Source organism: Typha latifolia, chromosome 7 (assembly GCF_019914945.1).
Source record: "Typha latifolia isolate L0001 chromosome 7, TyphaL0001v2, whole genome shotgun sequence".
Taxonomy (NCBI): domain Eukaryota; kingdom Viridiplantae; phylum Streptophyta; class Magnoliopsida; order Poales; family Typhaceae; genus Typha; species Typha latifolia.
In genome coordinates, this window is record NC_133092.1 from 2,131,297 (window position 1) to 2,152,031 (window position 20,735).

At 39.3% G+C, this 20,735-nt stretch overlaps 3 protein-coding genes across 3 annotated transcripts; all 3 read left to right on the plus strand.

Annotated features, from left to right (window-relative positions):
- Window positions 1-1,095: 1,095 nt before the first annotated feature.
- Window positions 1,096-4,124, plus strand: LOC140792486 (indole-3-pyruvate monooxygenase YUCCA2-like). The gene is made up of 4 exons (XM_073143525.1): window positions 1,096-2,127; window positions 3,038-3,286; window positions 3,368-3,490; window positions 3,572-4,124. The coding sequence occupies exons 1-4, from the start codon at window positions 1,411-1,413 to the stop codon at window positions 3,767-3,769; spliced, it is 1,287 nt and encodes a 428-aa protein (XP_072999626.1). The 5' UTR covers window positions 1,096-1,410; the 3' UTR covers window positions 3,770-4,124.
- Window positions 4,125-9,094: 4,970 nt separating this feature from the next.
- On the plus strand, window positions 9,095-10,375 carry LOC140792754 (BURP domain-containing protein 3-like). Its single transcript, XM_073143919.1, has 3 exons — window positions 9,095-9,163; window positions 9,247-9,358; window positions 9,467-10,375. The coding sequence occupies exons 1-3, from the start codon at window positions 9,128-9,130 to the stop codon at window positions 10,228-10,230; spliced, it is 912 nt and encodes a 303-aa protein (XP_073000020.1). The 5' UTR covers window positions 9,095-9,127; the 3' UTR covers window positions 10,231-10,375.
- A 1,400-nt stretch (window positions 10,376-11,775) lies between these two features.
- On the plus strand, window positions 11,776-20,457 carry LOC140792499 (SMR domain-containing protein At5g58720). Its single transcript, XM_073143543.1, has 11 exons — window positions 11,776-12,504; window positions 14,288-14,313; window positions 15,939-16,094; window positions 16,451-16,524; window positions 17,744-17,964; window positions 18,428-18,504; window positions 18,609-18,665; window positions 19,216-19,283; window positions 19,352-19,458; window positions 19,579-19,649; window positions 20,059-20,457. The coding sequence occupies exons 1-11, from the start codon at window positions 11,943-11,945 to the stop codon at window positions 20,179-20,181; spliced, it is 1,542 nt and encodes a 513-aa protein (XP_072999644.1). The 5' UTR covers window positions 11,776-11,942; the 3' UTR covers window positions 20,182-20,457.
- Window positions 20,458-20,735: the final 278 nt, after the last annotated feature.

Sequence of the window (20,735 nt, forward strand, 5' to 3'; positions counted from 1 at the left end):
AGTGTTGCTTTAATGAGACACCATGTAGTATACTATTTGTTTTCATTTGCCAATTATATGGCTCACTTTTGGAGCTCGCGTAGGTTGTGGGTAAGAATAATTTTTACTCTAAGAGAACCATTAAGTATTCTATAGAAGACGACTTGCTAAGATGGAAAAGTTACATAATAAAGTTCAACAGTACTAAAGTGAAACTTTTCCCTTGATCCTTCCACTGATTACAATGTGGATATATAAAAACCTAATGCGAAAAGTTACACATAAGCCTGTTAGCTTTTTAACTTTTCCTGCGTTACTTTAATATTTTCCACACAAATGGTGAAAGAAAACTAGTTTAATATCTTCCACACAAAATAGTATAATTATTAATCTCTCGCTTATCAGGTTTAACTGACACTTTGTATCTTCTCATCTATTAAACTCTAATCTTTACGATAATTACATACCTTCTCGTGTATTACACTTGTGTATGCTCGAATTGATATAAGATACTTAAAAGATGAATATAAAAACTAGTCCCTTTTTGGGTATAGCCTGCCACCCTGAGGTAGATAAACCATAAAAGTGAGAAAAAGAAGAAGAGAAACAGCTAAGGCATTGCTATGGGATTGACTGGTTATGGTTTGTTTTGTAGTACCGCATGACAATTCCACCCAAATACGGCATTGTAGAGTGGGGGAAGCTCACTCTGGGCTTAGCTTAAACCCTCTTAGCCTCATAGGCAGGCAGGCATGCGTGTGCAGAGCCACAGAGATCATATACTTAGAGAGAGAGAGAGAAGAGAGAAGGGATGTCCAAGAGTGGCCAAGGAAAGCATCGACCGCTTTGTTCTTTGTCGTTGATACAATACATTGATTTTGTTTCGATAAAAGCTTATGCAGTTAGATAACGATAATAATATATAACATGTTTTTAGGAAATTAATTTTGACTCATTCTTATCTTTATATATATATATATATATAACCGTTTCATTTAAATGCTTGATTTACTGGGGAAACAGTTTAATTAAGCTGTCCTACTCTTATTGTAGGAAAAGAAAAGGTAACCCAAGTGAACAATATATATAAATAGCCCAACCCTGTAACTCCCTCACACTCTCCTTTCCCTTCTCTTCTGGCCTCCCTTTGATTCTTACTCGTTCTTCCTCTCCATCCTCCGCTTCCTCCTCTATCGGACCAAATAGATAAGCTCGAGTTATCCCTCCGATAAATGAGGAGGAGTACTGGATAAGTGTGGAACACTCTCTCTCCTAACTACCCATCAAGGGAGCAGCACGTAGAGGCCAAAGAATAAGGAGGAGAGAGATCGAGTAGAGATAAAGAAAGGAAGAAAGATATACCCAATGATCTCCACATCCCATCTGTCTCTTATTCCCATCTACAAGTTGTATTAGTGGTTTTCCTCCTCCATGGATTGCTTTAGAGAGTCTGAGGGCAAGAGAGTTCATGACCCCTTCTTCTTCTACCATTTCCAGCAGCAGCACTGCACGATGAAGCCGGCCGACCGGTGCGTGCTCGTGGAGGGGCCTGTAATCGTCGGGGCGGGGCCGTCGGGGTTGGCGGTGGCTGCGTGTCTAAAGGACAAGGGGATCCCGAGCCTGGTCGTGGAGCGGGCGAACTGCATCGCCTCGCTGTGGCAGCTCAAGACCTACGACCGCCTCCGCCTCCACCTGCCGAAGAAATTCTGCGAGCTGCCGCTCATGCCGTTCCCCGCCGGCTTCCCGACGTACCCGACCAAGCAGCAGTTCGTGGCGTACCTCGAGGCGTACGTCAAGCGGTTCGACATCCGGCCTGCGTTCGACGAGACGGTGATCGGCGCGGAGCGCGACGTGTTGGGGTACTGGAGAGTGAAGACGGAGGGAGGAGGGGAGAAGGAGGGGAAGAGGACGGAGTATGTTTGCCGGTGGCTGGTGGTCGCCACCGGGGAGAACGCGGAGGCGGTGGTGCCGGAGATCGAGGGGATCGGGGGTTTTAGAGGGTCGGTTCTGCACACCAGCGCTTACCGGAGCGGCGACGCGTATCGCGGGAAGCGTGTGCTCGTCGTCGGCTGCGGCAACTCCGGGATGGAGGTCTGCTTGGATCTCTGCAACCACAATGCTCGCCCTTCCATGGTCGTTAGAGATACGGTGAGTTCGATTTATTATTAATTTTATTTTCTTTCTATTTATTGTTAGCACGACTACTTGATCAATATATATATATATATATATATATATATATATATAGACATATATTAACGACAGACTCACGTGGCGTTGCGCTTCTCGATCTCCTGCATTAATATCCTCAAAGTTTTATTTATTTTTTCTTTTCTCTTTAAATTATATATATTTGTTGGCAAATTAAAAGAAGGAGCGGAATGGCATGCGAAGAAAGATGGATTCGCCTTGGAAGTCCTTTTCCGCTGTGAATCTTCTCCCCTTTCTTGGGAGTCATCCGCACGCGGGGAGTATGCTCCGCCTTCCCCAGTGAATCACCTCACCATTCGTTTAGTTTACTCGGTTATTATTCCTTTGCCTTTGAAGGTGGACAACTATCATGAAACATGTTTATATATATACATATTCATATGCACTACTTCTTGGGGACCCATTGCCAACAATCTTTGTCATTCCAAGTGCCAACCATTATTGAGGAAAAATATATATGATCAGGAGTTTGGCCTCAACTCTCATCCACTTCTTCTTTTTTGTGTGTGTGCCCCCATGTTAATTAAAGTGGGTTGTAGCTAAGATTTTGTGGAGACTGCACCAAGTTGTAAACTAGCTCAAAGTTTTCTTGGAGGCATAACAAAGATAACTAGTAGGTAGTGTAGTCTGGGACCAAACAACAATGTTTGTCATTTGAAGTACCAACAATAATTAAGCGAAAATAAGTCAAATCGATATATACCTAGTGCTAGCTACTAACCATATGTGCATGAGTAATTGTTTATTTTGGGGCCCAAAACATGACTCCACATCATTGTACAACTCATCCATTTTCATCTTCGCACTCCTTTTTTTGATATCTTTCCCTCGATTCTATTACCTCTAGGTGCATGTCCTCCCAAGGGAGATGCTTGGGAGCTCTACTTTTGGCTTGTCCATGGTGCTCCTCAAATGGCTGCCCATCCAAATGGTGGATCGCTTCTTGCTCCTCGTCGCCCGCCTGATGCTCGGTGACACGGCCAAGCTCGGCCTCGAGCGGCCCCAGCTCGGCCCACTCGAGCTCAAGTCACTCTCGGGGAAGACCCCAGTCCTCGACGTCGGCACCCTCGCGAAGATCAAGTCTGGAGACATCATGGTTTGCATATTGAACTATCATAGTCGATCTAAAGATATCACATCGGTCGCGGTTGCTTGAATTGTATATTTTCGATTACAGGTATTCCCCGCGGTAAGACGGTTCACGGAGTACGGCGCGGAGTTTGTAGACGGCCGGTCGGAGGTTTTCGATGCCGTTGTTCTAGCTACTGGATACAAAAGCAATGTACCTTCTTGGCTAAAGGTATATACATATATATTACTTAGTTTACGTAAGATTATAATTTGACTAGCTAAAATATTGATATCAAGTTGGACTTGGCAGGAGAGTGAGTTCTTCTCGGAGAAGGATGGGTTGCCAAGAAGGCCATTCCCTAATGGGTGGAAAGGCGAATCCGGATTATACGCCGTTGGATTCACCAAACGTGGCTTGTTGGGTGCATCATTTGATGCCACGAGGATTGCTCATGACATCGAGCAATGCTGGAAATGTAATGCCAAGCAGCAAATGCCTTTCTCTTAGACTTCTATAGCACAAGATTTTTTACTGCAACTAGTGATGATTTGGTCCTAGGAGATGGAGGGTGGCTTGGGTAGTTGTGGGTTTTACTAGTAATTGTATATCTTGTATATGGTCTTCTTTTCGTTAGCTTTTCTTAACTTGGATTGACTGACATGGAGAGAGAGAGAGAGAGAGAGAGAGAGAGAGAGAGAGAGAGAGAGAGAGAGAGAGAGAGAGAGAGAGAGAGGTTGAAGGATTTCAAATTTGTTTGTTATTTTTGAAATGTTGATGTACTTCATTAGGTGTTAGGTTTTGGGGAGGTACCGCAAGCTTGATCTCTTCAATCTTGATCAGTAAAGTCTGTCTTTCAACTTTTCTTTTATTATCAAATATATTAGATCAACAAATATAGTGTGGCATTTGCTCTCTCTCTCTCTCTCTCTCTCTCTCTCTCTCTCTCTCTCTCTCTCTCTCTCTCTCAATGAACTAGTCTTAAGGCACAATTTTTTTTCTAAAGACCTATCAGGTTACATCCTCATGCCCAACTCCATGGTCCGAGGACCACCACGATATATACAAGTATAGAATATTGCCTTCCACTCAATGATATGTATATATATATATATAGTAGTCTACATCGATTATCCAATGAGCTGGCCCTCTACACACACACTTGTACATATATACCCCACCTTTACGCCATTAGCATATTCCAAAGTATATAAGTTAATTAGCCAGTGCAACTATTTGACAGACCTGCAGCTATCCTTTTCAGATCCCATGCATGATTCCTCCTCCTCCTCCTCCTCCTCATCCTCCTCCTCCTCCTCCTCCTTCTTCTTCTTCTTCTTCTTCTTCTTCTTCTTCTTCTTCTTCTTCTTCTTCTACTTCCTCTTGGCTCTTTGATCTTTTTGTTCCTGCAGCCTTGCCTGTAGGCAATCCACTCGGAATGATCATTTCGACGTTCTATATAATCTTATCACCTACTAGCCAATGATGAGGTCGAAAATTGTTATGTCGACTGGAATATTCTCTGATACTGGATCCCGACAACTAAAGCTTGCATTAGATTTACTCGGTAGTACTACCAGTACTACTAAGGAAGAGAAGAGAGACGTATATATCTTGATCACCTGCTAAGAATCCACTATGCAATCATTTTCATGGGAGAATCAAGAGGATGAATGATTGAGGGAAGAAGGCATGGGCAAGTTGGAATTAACTGGCGGTCCCAAGTACAGTGCTCATTGGGTGATGCGTGCAGAGTTGTATGCCCAAAGATTATATATATATATGGAAAAGGATCGTATATATTTATATATAAAAATATATGGACTGCACCGAGATCATACTAGAAGGAATAGTGTTATTACATTCACGTGTAGTCAACTACGTCGGTTGACTAGGGATCGCATGCAAGGAATCTTGTAATAAACTTTGACTATAAATGGAGGACCAACCTAAGCCTATATTGCCTAGGCAAGTTAGGACCATCCTCAAAATTTAGCAGAAAACATACTCAGGTTCCGAACTAGCTACGAAGATATATAATTTGCGTGAAGTTTTAAGACTTTGAGCTCTTTATACCCAACAAACTAATGCCTCAGAGAAGAGTAGTTTGGGCATTTCATCGAGCATGCACCAGTCACGCATCGGAATCTTGTTGCATGTTAGGGCCCAATTGGCACGATTTTGACGACAAAATGACGACACCAATGTGGCAACGCTGTGGCCTGTGGTGAATCCAGAATTTAGATATGAAGCTTGAAATTTCCATTACTGGAAAAAAGAAACATATCATAATGGTGTGGCGTGGTCCAAGTGGGGCTGTCTGATGTATTCCCTCATGTTGTCGTCTTACTATCCTAGAAGGGAAACTTTTTCAGATTTCATACTATCTAGTTACAACCAATAACCTAATATCACAGCCCACATGAATGAACACATATTGGATGTCAGGATATTATTTACCTTTAATTCTTCCTCAATCTAGTTCCCTTTCCATCATTAGCTCTCGAGCTCCACTAAATCCATTTGCATTAATCTGGAATAATCTTATCTCTGTAAACATATATATATGGTGTCAATAATATATAGTTTGTTCCGCGTAGGAACGCCCTCTACGTTGAAATAATTGGTCAACATTGACAATGTACACGTGCAAGTTATTGCAAGTGCAAACAATATAAGATTGCATCAAGCCAAAAACTAATCTCATGCAATCTTTTTTTTTTTTTCTAATTAACATGGTCGTATATGTACATGCTTTTAAGTTGTGCCTCCATATTTGTCACTTTTCAATGCATATCATCGCATTCTTGCACCTAGATAGCTTTCCCTGTTCAACGATAAGAGAATATTGATGCAAGCTAAATTCGAAGGGAAAAAGGGCAAAAGTTTGTTCATGTCAAAGCCCTTGGGCCCCATTGTAAGTGGCCACAAGATTTTATGGGTGCATGCAATTATTTTGCAGACCCCCTCTGCCTTGGCCTGATTGAGATAAAGATCACAATAGAGCATCTCTCTCTCTCCCTCATGTTGACATGCTCATAGTATTTATAGTACAAAGTTAGATGGAGAGAGATGAGTGTGTCTGTGTATGTGTGCCCTTTAAAGGGTATCAGGGGGCACTAAGGCAACTAGTGATGCTGCCATTTGTTCTCTCCTCATGAATAGGAGAATCTTGAAAGAATCTACGATTTGATGCCTCGAGCTTTTTTGCAATGAATCTCTCTTTGGCTTTTTCCTCTTCTTCCTAATTATGGACACAGTCGGTTCACCTTCTACCACTAGATCACCGACTGCTGTGAAAGCCAAATCTAAATAGTATCTACCAGCTTATTTGCAATGAATCTTTCTTTGGCATATACCTTTTTCTTAAAATTATATAGGCACAGTCAGTTCACCTTCTACCACTAGATCACTGACTGCTGCGAAACAGTGAAAGCCAAATCTATATAGTATCTACTGACTTTGAATGAGCCATTTTAAACGACTAGACACTATCCCACTGCCCACTGGCTTTGTCAAGAGACTTCAGGAAATTTTCCCAAAAGTGAAAAAGAAAATCCTTAACACCATGGGCTTTTTATGGGCTTTTATAGACTGTGCTATGATGATAACAGGAATAGTTTTTCTAAAAGTTGTGGGTTTTTTTTCCCCTGGTTTTGTTCGAGAAGACGCCGATGAGGTGGGGTTAAAGCAGGGGGGTTTGAAAAAATATCTCTATTATTTGATAGGACATGGAGACTGGAGAGCGAGTCGAGTATATGAGAAGATTGTAGCAAAATCTCTCGTTCGCAATGACACACACTGGTCCTGTAGGGAATCTTAATTTCCGCCATGCAATGTAATGGGCCGTCAAAAAGGGATTGGATCTCAAGGGGCCCAGCCCTGGATACTTGATACATGACACGTGTCAACATCCAGTGGAGGACAAAAGGATCCACTTTTTTTTCCCCTCGTCCAAAGGTCCCAAGTACAGGTGTATCCCAACCATCACAGTCACAGGGTAGGTGTCAGATAACATTGTCGTCCGACGGACCCAGATTGATCACTCCAGGGGCACCCACCTTTTCCATCGCCACGTCCCTCACTCATTTTTATTCTAAACCGTCCATGTAGCAAAGGCGAAAGTCATAAATATAAACGAAACTCAGTTGATATAGAAGAAGATTTAATTTTACATTTGTAGGGAAATTACATTTTACTCACACATTATGAGTGTTATCATTACCTTTTGACGCATAAATAATATAAGTGTCCTGAAATTAGCCCAATCTATTTTATTTATCTAGTTGGTACTTTGGTAGCATGCGATCTGATGAATTATTTTTAAAAAAAAATAAATAAAAAAACACATAAAACATCCCTGGAGAGTAGAGGGTAGAGATTAGAGAAGACTACTGGGGTACCAAAATTACAGTAAGTTGTACCCTAGGATGGCAGCACACGCAACTAACTTCCCCCGCTTTGATTCCCTCACCCACATTCTTGAATCTTGACCCCCAGAATGATAACGTCCCTTCATTGCATTTAGCTCTCAATCCCTCCCACTCCCCACTTCCCACTTCCCACTTCCCACCCCCTCCCCCCAGCCTGTAACCCATCGAAACCTCTCTGCACTGGAATCTTTCCCTATTTGAGCTCCCATTTGCCACCACTTCCTCACTATCTCAAGCCATGTGCGTCCGTACAGTCCATCTCTGGAATCTACCCTAATATCTCTCTCGATAGATCGATCGATTGATCGAATCTAAGTGCCAAGATATTCCACTCCTGGTCTGGGATCTCATGAACTTTTGGAATTGGAGAAGGGAGGGGGGGTAAATGATTATGGATTCCAACTTAAAAACTTTGCGACTCCCCCAGGAATCTCAGTGTGTAGCAGGAGGGGCAATCAATCCCTAGTGGTGAATCACTGGCACTTGGATGTTATGTGGGACGGGACCCACTTTGGCCAGTGTTGGGAATCACTGGGGCAAATAGTGGCATGAATTGGGTTTGGTTGATGGCACTTTTTGTTACAGTTTGGGTCTGTGGATCTGATGAATGCTGATGGTTGGTAATTGTCTTTGGGTCAACGACACGGACGGTGCGTTGGGTTGGGTTGGGTGAATCTTCGGTAAGGTTGCCGGTTGGGACTAAGGAAGGTTCAAAGGGGCCATTACTATCAGTTGAGATGCACTGGGCTTTTGTCAACTTTTTACTGGATGCCAAAAGCTTCAAGCAGGCAATGGGTTCTTGGCCTAACCCAATGTAGCTAACTATATCACTCTAAAACCAAAGCCCGAAAGGTGAAAAGGACTCTGGGCTTCTGGCCCATCCTATTACTAGTTTTTTTTTTTCATCCAAGAGAAATTTATAAATAAACGCCTTATATTTTAACTCTATTATAAATAATGCCCTCTCTTTTCATTATTTATATATAAAACCTCATATTCAGTAAAAATGCTGAACAATACCTTGAGTTAAGATTAATTCTATATGCATCTCACTAAATTAGAATAAATGAACAATACCTCATTCGTATGATCACAAATAATATGCAGTTGGAATTAATTTAGTGTCATCTTTAAAATAGCAAATGCGGCCAAACTCATTATTATCAGCATGCAACTATGTACAAGTAATTGCCACGTAGGAATACTTAGTTAGTTGTGCCCAGTCATCGAGTTCATCGAGCATGGCGGCTTTGCTAGAGACCTCTATCTCGCCGGACTTATCGAGGAGTTAATTAGCTTAATTGGTATGGCATCCAATAGGATTAGAGGACGAGGCTTTGTAGTATAAGTCGACTTCTCTTTAAATCCGAAGCCTGTACACCACCGGCTCTCTCTTGTATCTCGAACAGATAGAAAGCTTTAATCACTCCATTCGATGCATCGTATCGTGTTAACGGTTGCGATTCTTTTGGTTAGACACCTTGATGTTAATGATCGTGATTTATTATGATTGTAATTAACTGGCTTTGCTAATTAACCTTAAATTCCTCGCAGGTTGCTGCACAACTCTCAGTAATCAATAACGCAGCTCGTCTACCTGCCGAGCTCTATTGGCAGAATGTTTTGCCACACACTCCCATGCCAAGCATCATCCATGAACTCATGAGTCTCTCTCCTTTATAAACTCGTAGCATGCATGCAAAAGATCTAGAGTTCGGTTTTTTGTCGCAATTATTTGATATAATAATTTGAAATTTTATTGCTTATATAACAGCGGCAAAGAGAGGAACTGTAACGGTGAACGCAATTTACCGGCCGTTGTACTACGAGAGTACGACCACGGAATTCCCAAGCGATCCTAACCTCTTCTTCCTAGAGGAGGAGTTGCACTCCGGAGCTGGGATGAAGCCAGGGCTAAGCTTCCTCAGGACCATCTCCGGCGACGCCTTCCTCCCCCGGGCAGAAGCCGAAGCCCTGCCCTTCTCCTCGAACGAACTCATGCAGATCCTAAATCGCCTCTCTATCCCCCTCGACTCCCAACGAGCCAAGGAAGTCGAAGTCACCCTCCACGACTGCGAGGCCCCGGCAGCCGCCGCCGCCGGTGAACGCACGTACTGCGCCACGTCGCTCGAGTCCATGATCGACTTCGTGACTTCCGAGCTCAAAACTCGCGACATCGAGGTCGCGGCGACGACGACGCCACTGCAACACGGCGGCGGCACGGAACAGGCGCAGCATGATTATGATTATAGGATCGCGCCGTCCGGGCCTCGAAAAATGCCCGGAGAAAATCTCGTGGCGTGCCACCCGGAGCCCTACCCGCATGCCGTGTACTATTGCCACCGTACGGGCGCGACGAAGGCGTACGCCGTTCCGCTGGTGGGGAAGGCGGCAGCGACCGTGACGGCGGTGGCGGCGTGCCATTCTGATACAAAGAATTGGAATCCTATATTCTTCAAGGTTCTTAAGGTGAAACCTGGTACCGTCCTCTGCCACTTCCTTCCACAGGATCACATCATATGGACTCCCAGCCATTAGTACGTATTAGTTTTAGCTGTGAAAAAAGGAATCGTATCTTAACTGTTATATTATACAAATAAATGTACGTAGGTTGTGATTGTCTCGTTGTCATGTTTAATGTGTAATGCTTGCTATTTTCTCTGTCATTGCTAAAGATATTATATACCTGTTGAATTATTATTATTATTTTTTGAGATAAGGTGAGAAGTTAACAGTATAAGACTATTTAATCAACTGGGCACTATCTCATTAGCATAAACCTAATAACAAAAATTAAACTATATTTAAAGTATTAAAGATGCTAAACATAAAACTTCATTAATGTAAACCTTTTTCTGAACCAATTATTAATATTCAGAATAAACAATGGTGATATACCATGTGAACAGAAATCAAAACCAATATTTTTTCCTTTCCTCTCAACTCAAATACATGATTATGATTAATTATACTTGGATTAGTAATTTCAAAACATAGCATTCAATGCAATTCACAAAACGTGGTGTTTATAGAGAAAATTTTTTCTGTTTAAAAATGGAAAAAATAATATCCATTTAACAATATAACTGATTTATTAGATATCAATATATCAATATTGTTTGTAAAAATGTTACATTTAGATAAACTTCAAAATAATAGAACTGTCCAAAGTCACGACGTTCAAAATTCAAAATATCTTTTGGAAAATATATAATTCATTATAAGAACATTTTATTATGAAAAACAAAAATGATTAAACCGAATAATTAAGTTATTAAATTGCTCCACAAAGTTGAACGAAAGACTGTTTAGTAATATCACTTTGTAAATAAATAATATAAATTCCAAAACTATTAAAACATTTTCTTTTGATGTTTAATTATATTTATTTTTATAGATCCAGTAATACTACAAATATAAAATATTTTTAGACATTCAAACAAATGCTAAATGATCTAAACCAATTAGATTTGAATACAAACAATATTATAACTTGAAGCTTTTAACGAATATATTATGTCTGCAAAGTTTTTAAAAAAAGGCATTATATTATCTTTAAAGGTGTGCGCAAAAGTACATTAACTAATGTATTATTGTATATGATTATAAGATAGCAAATATAGAAGAAAATTTTTTATCTAAAATTATTTAAGCAATCAACACACTAGTTATTATTCTCCCTGAAACAAAGAGAAATAAAATATTAAATATAAAAAAAAAATTAGAAAAAGTGTGCTTCAAACTTTTTTTTTTATATACGGACGGACGCCGTTAAGATTTTGATTAGAAAGCAAGAGGCAAATTTGATATGGATATTTGACCGATTGTAGCCTTTATTAACACAAATTTGAGTGTCTCTATCTCCACTTACATAGACTAGACGTAAGAATTAAATGTTAAGATTAGTGTACCCTATAGTTGGGAGCTTTTACAATATTTCGTTAGGTCATTGTGATTGCTTAGTCAGCGAACTTTCATAAAGACAAAAAGAAGAAGAAAAAAAAAAGGGAATAATTTTAATTTGTGCATGCTATCATTATCCTCTAATACCAATCCGATTCGACAACAAACTAACTCATCCTTCTCACTTACTAGCACCCCCTTCCTCTGTCTTTTTTTTCTCTTTTCTATTTTTGACCACCTCCTCGAAGATCTCTTTCTTCGCGTTCTTGGCGAAATTCCGATTCCCTCCTTTCTTTCCCCCCTATTTTGACTTCTTTTCTCACCAATCCAAAACGTTCCTTCTCGACATGAAACCCTCGAAGAAGAAGAGGAAGAATTCTAAGAACAAGGGGAAAGCCTCTTCGTCGTCTCCAGCTCAAGCCGAAACCAAATCCGTAGGCGCGGAGAAAGGGGAAGAAGGAAGCGTAGGAGAAACGGCGGAGTCCAAGGAGAGGAGAGACTTGAATTGGTTGCTAGATGCTTTCGCTTCGGTTTCGGTAGATAAAATCGAGTCGGCGTACCGTGAGGCCGACTGCGACCCCTATAAGACGGCCGGAATCCTCGGAGCGCAGCTTGAGGACCCCGGCGAGGGAGTGGAGAGAAGTGAGAGAGGTAGCGGATTTGGGAAAGGACGCCGGAAGCCGAAGAGGGTTGTGGCGGCGGCTACGGGGATGGTTTCGGATGTCATTGGGAAAGGGTATTCGTGCTCGCCAGGTGTTTGCGGAAAAGGGAGGAGGAGGATTGATGGAGCGGCGGAGGGAAAGAAGGCGGTGAACCGTGCGTATAGTGTCGAAGAGGCAGAGGAATTCTTGTGTTCGGTCCTGGGAGAAAACTCGGAGCTCGGGATGGCAATGGTCAGGGATATCCTTGGTGAGTTCCTCCCTTTTTCTATGTTGTGGTTTCTGTATCTAGTGCTGGGAAATTGTTGCTTGACCTGCGATCTTTCTTGGGAGTAGTAAAGGTTTTGTAGGTTTCAACATGTGAATATTTCGTGAAGAAACTTAGGATGATAATTTTGCAAATCATGAAGATAAACATTAGCTGATTATTCTTATCTTTCACGCTATTGCTATTGTCTTTGTCATAAAAAAGAGATGATGAGAATATGAACTTCTTAATGCAAGCAGTAAGGAGAAATTATCTATCTCGATTTGCAATTCTTCTATGCTGTACATGTAAATTCTGAAGGTTAGTGCTAGGCCATCTCAAATCCTTATTTGGGAGCAAAGTAGATGTATTAATGAAATACCCTGAAGATGAATGGAGAGGATTTGGTATTTGACATGGTCCATGAACATGGAATCTTTCTTATGCAAGGGAATGGGTTGAAGGAATACACAATTGTATGGTTGGAAAAGTATTAGGTTTGGAGGGTTCTGACTCTGATATGCAATTATATTTTTATGTTTTAACTTGAAGAAGATTTTCTTTATGGCTACAGAAAATGAGAAAATTGGAAATCAATGATTTCTTTTCATAAGTACTTGAGATAGAGGATATCACTAGGTGTCATGTGACATCACGGTTGCCATCCATGCACTATGGTGCGATATTGGTTCAACTAAAGGTTATATTCAACTTGTTTAATCCTGCATGGGTTGAGTTTTGTGCACTAGTGCTGAGAACTTAATATAACTAGTGATTAAAATCAAAGAAGCTATGGATTGTAAGAGTCTGCCAGGAGAATGCCCTAGGTGTTAATATATGAATATCAGATTTATAATTCTCATATTATTCAAATTTATATAAGAGTGGCTCCTAAATAATGCAACTAGGAGACTGCTAATCAGCGATGAATCTTTTGGAAGCTAGCATTGAGATGGCTACTAGGATTGCAACCTATTGGGTGGACTAGATGAGGTTTAGTAGAAGGTCCTCTAAGGAGGATATGTAGAAGACACAAGGCTCCTATAAATGCGGCATTCGGAAGGGCTTAATATATGCAGCCTAGCCTCGTTAGCTGAAAGCTCACTATGAAAGTAAGCGATGTATCCATACTTCATAGCTGAAAACTCACTATGGAAGTGCCTATGCCTCTCTTTTTTCATAGCACGCTGCATGATCTCGTTCTGTGTTTATTTAACACATCAATTTATAGCAGTAATGGAGCTGCAGTTGACTCTGTTGTATTGTTGGGAATCTTTTATAGAAGAAAATATGGGAATTTAATATCCTTGAAGACTTTAAATGGACTAGCACCTCAATCCCATGATTACCGTAACTGTCCAACTTGATGGTTAACTTTATGAGCTTTGACTCATGCCCATTCAACGTTGTCTATGTTCATGAGAGGTCACCTGAAAAGAGTATATGGATAAATCAATGTGTAAGAGAAAGATGACATAGTGGATGCTCACTTAAAGAGAGGAAAAGCTGTACTTGGCATGCTACAGCTTTTACTTTGTTGGCCTTAAAAATGATTTGTTTATATATGAGTAGCACATTTTGGCTGAATGTGTAGACCATAATGAAGCTGCTGACTCAAAAGTTGGATCTCTTCATGAAAGTGGTCCATTTTTCTTGTACGATGTAGGAAACTTAGAGGAGTTTTATTATCTTCTGTTGTAATGCATCTCCCTTATATGACTATCCATGATATTTGATTGTAGCATGGCACACCTTCATTCTTTTTTCTTCCTTTCTAAATTTGCAGGTCAATGTGGGTGTGATGTTGAACAGGTATACAGAGAGACCCATTAATGGTATATCGTTCTTTTAGCTTTATAATTCTTGTCATGGCCTTAATTGTAAGGCTTGCCAAAATGTAACATGTTATGTCTTGGGATATGTGAAATACTTTCTCTAGTAATGATGGTAAGACTACATACATCTTGCCTCCCCCAAACATTGGGATGGCAGGAGCCTATTGGTTTTTGTTAGTAAAATAAATTTCTTGCATTAACTCTTATTCAATAACTTTTTCTTTATATGATATTAAAAGGAAAATAAACTTGGTGGCAGTTTTGTTTATTCTCTCCATTGAAGTGATTTAATTCATATAGTATATTCTTTTCTCTTTTATACTTGGCATTTCAAAATTCAGTAGGCAGTGGCAGGTGGTAGTGTTTCTTAACCAGGCATTTATTCCAAGGAAGCCACATGCATAAGATATATCCTGTTAACTTTTTTAGGATCACCTGTGGAATACATAATTTATAGAAAGATTTAGAATCTTTAATTGTGGATTACATTTTCTTTCCAGGCGTTTTCTCTTTATCGGGAGCATGTGTTGATCTTTTAGTATATTCTTTGGTATTTTGTAGGTATTTCTCATTTATTGATTAGCAAACATAGCATGTTATTTGTTTAGTTACTCCATTGTTTTGACTATTTAGTATTCATCATGTGATTTCCAATTGCGGTTAATCTTGTTATTTGTTCCTCCATGTGTTTACACTAGTCAAAAGCATGCTTACTAGTTACTAGTCCTTTTTTTCTCCTTTTCTGGAGCGTTTACAAGTTCCTTCTCTCTTCTTTCTCTCTTCATTTTTCTCCTTCTATATCCTCTTTAGTCTCCTTTGTCTAATAGGTCTGCCATTGCATAGTTGAACCTTCCTTCGCTCTCCTACATCATCCTTGGCATTAGGAACAATGATTCTTTTAATCAGTCACAACTACTTATTTAGAATACAAAATTGCACAAGAAACTTAAGTTAATTGCTTCACAAATTTCTTATGGGCAAATAAAGAGTAGCGCATTGCGCAAGGAGTATGTCCAGCAAGGATTGCTGTGCGTAAACGTGACAAAGTTGGTGCCAGTTGGCACATACTATGCCTACTATGAGATTGCTTCCTAGAAGAAACATGTGGTTGGCAGATTTCTATCAGAGATGATCTGCGTGCTGATTGTCTGTGAAGAGGATCCTCTTTGGGCAAACTGTACCAGGCCTTTGACATCAACTGGTATTGGTGGTGCCACAAGAATCCCGTGCTTCAGCCGTCAGGCAATTGCACTAATATATTTTGGCTGCTTTTCCACTTGATGAGCTTTTAATCCATAATAATTTTTAGATTTAGTCAATATCTAGATTTGAGGGAAATCATCATTTAATAGTTAATTCAATTAATTTTGACAGTTTATTCGATTGTAAATTTGTTTTGGAGTTTTGCCCAATTGCATTTATGCATGAATTGTGTCAGCAAAAGCTGAATGTTGGTTTACTATTCTGCAACTCAGCACTTAGTCTTCTATTTCATTTATAGATACCAACTGTGACAGAGTATGACAATTTGATTATCTAATGTGAAAGCTTCCTTTGCTATTATCTTAAATGTCTTGAAGAGCATTAATTTGGTATTTTCAGGCTCTGGATATGTTACTTGATCTATCAGCTTCCTCCTACAACCGACATAAGGAGAGGAGCTTTGCTGATCATGAAAAGAGAAGGATAGACTATTCAAGTATGTTTGCTGGGTTATCCACTAAAACCCCTGTGGAGAACAATATAAGTTCATCCCAGGTGCTTACTTAACCAATTTAATGTTGGTTGCTATTTAATATTTATGTTTTATACAGTATAGCATGACCACCTGCAAAGACCATCATCACTTGTATGCGTTTTTTTTTCCTGGAGAGAGGGGTTGCAGTGGGCAATGGGGGGTGTTTCCAGGTGGTCGTCCTATACGACCTCTTTTTTGGCATTATTTAGGCCTAATTGGAATCCCTGCCTATTTCTTCCCAATCACTTTCTTAAGATACCTTATTGATGGATTATTTTACTCTTTTGTGTATTTGATATCAATGTCAAGTGTCAACAAAGTTTTTGTTTGTCCAATTCTTTTGTTTTGAAGCACCTCGTTTTGACATATGTCTCAGTTAAAGGACAAGACGCCAGGTTTGGCATTTCATCCATTTGAAGAAGGGCATGACCATATGGACGGCGGTAGCAGGTGAGCTGACTCTTTTGACCACTGTAATTTTTACTGAATCCATCATATTAGTGGCTAAAACCTAGTTTATGTTTATATAATTATTGTCATTGTTTCTTTTCAATTTTTTTTTGTAGTTTTTCAGTGTGAGGTTCTTGAACATTTATTCCCTCTCTTTGTTTGCAAGGGACCAAGGGCCTTTAAGTAGATCTATTTTACCTCTGTGCTATGTTTAACTTAAAAATGAGTCAAAGACCATCTGCTGTGTCCATATAATATTTTCTTAAATGTTGGAACCAAAGAGAGAGTGGATATAGGGAGAAGTTGGTGGATTTAGAGTATGATCAGAGCAGCTAGCAATTGGATATTGACTATTCTTGACAGATTTTGCTATGTAACCAAAATTGCGGCATTTCAGTTTCACATCATTCACCAGTTCATAAAAAATATATCTACCTCCTGTCTAAACTGCTCTTCCATTACCATGAGGTAAGAGGTGAACATTGCACATGGAAGATGAAGAGGCCGCATAATGCGTCGGAAAATAATCTGACTATTTTAGTTCAATGTAGTACTCAACTTGGTATGTTACTATGTTGTATATCTATTGCGGCTTATGACTTCCTAGTGTTGCATTGGTGAAATATCTGAACTGTACAGTTTTGTATGCGGATGCATTAGAACCTTCTTTCCTCTATATATTATACGAAGGTATGCTTCTTAAGCTACAACAGTCGGAATGAGGTTTTGTTTGAAATAGGTAAACTGGTTGATGGCTTTCCCTTATTGATTTGATTACTTAACGTGTTCCTAAATCAGAGTTTTGTCACACAAAAAAAGAAAATCTTTTATTAGATTAGTGAGTTCCTCAATCTGGAAATGGTAAGCTTTATAATTATCACTCTTTCGTTGAGTAGACACCACCAGCTGCGTGGTGAGATTAATGATGCAGTTAGGCTGAAGACAGAAACTGACATAGTAAAGAGTCTTCAGTCTGCCTTCAAATAAAATGTTCAGTTGGTGTTCTTTTGATAGTTGATACATGGTATGGTTACTTCAGAACAGTTTATATTTGGAACTTAGACACTAGATGCTCTGGGTACACTGAGCGGTGATAATCATCGATTTGGATGAACAATACATTAAGGATATCAGAACATTCCTATTTTTACATGTAAACATGTTTTTTTTTTCTTTACATAAATATGCATACATCCTGATCCTTGTGAGAATGTTTCAGAGACCACATGAAGGATACATCCCGAACACTGTCCAGGTTAGCAATAGTGAAACCTGAAATGCAGCAAGAAGTGTTGGCCTCATTGTTTGGTATCCCTGAGCATCCTAAGTATGAACCAAATTGTATGAACTGGAAGAAGGTAGTAAAGAAGCTGGAATCAGTTGGGCAAGGGTTCGAGTTCAGCTTTTCTGGCATTTCGGATACCCAGGAAAAAGCTAGAGGTGGTATTTTTTTTCCTAATTACAATACTGATTTTCTCAAAAGCTTCTGTGGTAGGTTTTACCGTTTTAGGACACTTCCCACTGCAGCTTCTAAAGTCATAGAACCTAGGATACACCACCTACTTATTCATGGTATAAACTCATGCAATCAAGGAACAAGTCACGCTGCTGCATTTGTATATCTCTAGCTATTGCAATTTTATTCTAAACATGTTGTTGCATATACATTACAGTTTTAATGCATAAAATTGGATAAATGAAAGAAAAAGAGTTGTTTAGTACCTACCTTTAATTCAGTTGGATAAAGAGGTAACATTATGCAGTTGAATTTAGTCATTTACTCTTTTAAGTGCTGTTCTGATGCTTGCGAGTGGCATAGGTTTATTATGAATTTGCAGATTGTTCTGTTCATTCATCTTGCTAATGGTACTTCTGACGAATGCTATAAGTACTGTTGGTGTAGGTAATGAAGATGGTTATAAGGAGTTCCGCACCGTTGCAAATAAGCATTGGGATGTGATGAAAACACACTATCAGGAGGTAGGAGATCATGGTACAGATGTACTTCGACTAGTTGCATGAGTTAGCTTCGAATCTAGTATATCTATCTTATAATTGATTTTAAATTGTCAACTCTTTTACAGGCTGCATTGGCATATTCAAGAGGAGAACGTGCTCGTGCATCTTACCTTTCAGAGAAGGTTTGGCTAGAATTTCTTAACCCTCTTCATGAAAAAAAAACAAATCTATTTAGAACTGTAATTTTTTTGTCATATCATTTTTGAGTAATTCCAATTCTGAAGGTCTACAAAATTCTACGGCAGAGGGAAATTAAAAGATACAGATTAGTGCTCCTGGAATTAGCCAATTAGCTGTTCCTAGCTAATTACTGACAATTGTCCAACATCTAAAAATGATAAGACACATGCAGAAAAATTGAATCCCACTTGAGAGTTGAGAGGCTCCAGTGACATGGTGTGCACAGTGGCTAGCAATACAATTGCACGTTGTTGCATGTGCTGGTTCTAAAACATATTTGAAGAGAATTTTTGTTCTATTATCAACTTACATTTGTGAATCTTTTGATCCAGGTGAAAGATGTCTATAGTACACCTGGTTTCATATGTACTTAACTTTTTTCGAAGAGTTTTAACTTTGCATTTGTCCAGGGTGTAACATTTATTAGATTGGTTGGTGCTTGAACATTATTCAAATTTGTATTATTAAATGGCTTATGTTATATTTGCTTAGGGGAAATATTTTCGTGACTTAGCCCGTGAAGCAGATGAAAGAGCCAGTCAGGAGATTTTTGTAGCTAGGTGATTGCACCACTTTGTCTTCTGTTTTACCTCTATGATATCACTTATAATAGTCTTGGTGTATGCAGAAATCGAAATATTAAGAACACAGTCACTATTGACTTGCATGGGCAACATGTCAAACAAGCTATTCAGCTTTTGAAGTGCCACTTACTACTGTTGACATATATTCCTTGTAAGCACCAAATACTGCATATTCTCAAATTTCTTGACATATTTGATGAAATTCAGTTATCCACAAGTTTATGAATGAAAATTTTTGCTTCTCAATCTAATGAGTTTTTCCTTGAACTAGCTGTCCCCTTACTCAGGGTTATCACTGGCTGTGGTATAGATGGTGTTGGGAAGGGAAAGTTGAAACGCTCGGTAAGAAAAGATAGTCTGACAGTATCACATTCCTTTAATTAAGTGGTGTTATCTTCTTAAATTAGTCCGGTATTCTAAGCAGAGCTAAACTGCTGCAATAGTCCAATTTATTATTTTCATGAAACAAACGAAAGTAGGAATTTCGTATAGCAGCAGGAAACATAAGTGATCTAGATCTCAACAAATTACTCTAGAAATGCATGTGGATTCTGATGGAAAACAAAAGCCATGTCCATCATTTAGTGTGGTTTTTTGACATTTTTGTTCTTGTCATCGTATTATTCTTTGAAGTTACAAACTTTCATTTATCAGCTTCTCGTAAAATTTGTGCCCTGTCTTGGATTCTGCACGGACACAGCAGGGAAGTGCTTGCTAAGCCTTTGATCATTTGACTTTTTGGCTATCACAGGTACTTGGCCTTGTGGAGAAAGAAGGTATTCCATGGAGTGAAGAGAATGCTGGAACTGTACTTCTCCGGCTTGATGGTCCAAGGGAGTATAGCTTCGTGGTAGAAGATTGTGATTCTGACTAACTTTACTTCCATTAATTTGTTCAGTATGTATAATGGTGCCTTACTAGTAATGTTGGTGGCTAACGAAAGTTAAGTTCACCTATCTCTGTAGGATCTAACAGTTGACACCTTCTGTAATTAACTAATTATAGATGGGGGGTCAGGCTTGTATGTAAGATTAGGTTGTAAGTTATGTTTCTTCCATAATATGATGCAGGTTGACCCTGAAAACTCACAAATATATACACCTTCTGTAAAATTCTTTGCGTAAAAATAAAAGACCTTTTTTTTATCTAATATGCAATATTAGCCTTTTCAGTATATTCTATACTGTGTAAAGTATCTTTGATCCTCCCCCTATCCAAGAATTTTGCACATCAAAGGCTTTTATTAAATTATAGAATTTTTTTTAAGGATATTTCTTAGATTGATGTAGACACCTTTTGTTAAATATGCTCGAGAAAATCAGTCGATTTTTGCAAACTTTTCCAAGAATTGGAGGTTCATCTACAGAAGAAATATAGGTTTGCTAAGATCTTTCTTCCTAATGGCCCAATAAAGGAGCAACGTGGCCC

What these genes read in the sequence shown, in the direction of transcription:
- LOC140792486 (XM_073143525.1), top strand. Translation starts at nt 1,411, where the DNA reads ATGGATTGCTTTAGAGAGTCTGAGGGCAAGAGAGTTCATGACCCCTTC. An exon ending in TCAAGTCTGGAGACATCATG is followed by an intron (nt 3,287 to 3,367) that starts GTTTGCATATTG and finishes TTTCGATTACAG; the next exon opens with GTATTCCCCGCGGTAAGACG. An exon ending in ATGTACCTTCTTGGCTAAAG is followed by an intron (nt 3,491 to 3,571) that starts GTATATACATAT and finishes TGGACTTGGCAG; the next exon opens with GAGAGTGAGTTCTTCTCGGA.
- LOC140792754 (XM_073143919.1), top strand. Translation starts at nt 9,128, where the DNA reads ATGCATCGTATCGTGTTAACGGTTGCGATTCTTTTG. An exon ending in TAACGGTTGCGATTCTTTTG is followed by an intron (nt 9,164 to 9,246) that starts GTTAGACACCTT and finishes AATTCCTCGCAG; the next exon opens with GTTGCTGCACAACTCTCAGT. An exon ending in CATCATCCATGAACTCATGA is followed by an intron (nt 9,359 to 9,466) that starts GTCTCTCTCCTT and finishes CTTATATAACAG; the next exon opens with CGGCAAAGAGAGGAACTGTA.
- LOC140792499 (XM_073143543.1), top strand. Translation starts at nt 11,943, where the DNA reads ATGAAACCCTCGAAGAAGAAGAGGAAGAATTCTAAGAACAAGGGGAAA. An exon ending in TACCCAGGAAAAAGCTAGAG is followed by an intron (nt 17,965 to 18,427) that starts GTGGTATTTTTT and finishes CTGTTGGTGTAG; the next exon opens with GTAATGAAGATGGTTATAAG. An exon ending in TGAAAACACACTATCAGGAG is followed by an intron (nt 18,505 to 18,608) that starts GTAGGAGATCAT and finishes ACTCTTTTACAG; the next exon opens with GCTGCATTGGCATATTCAAG.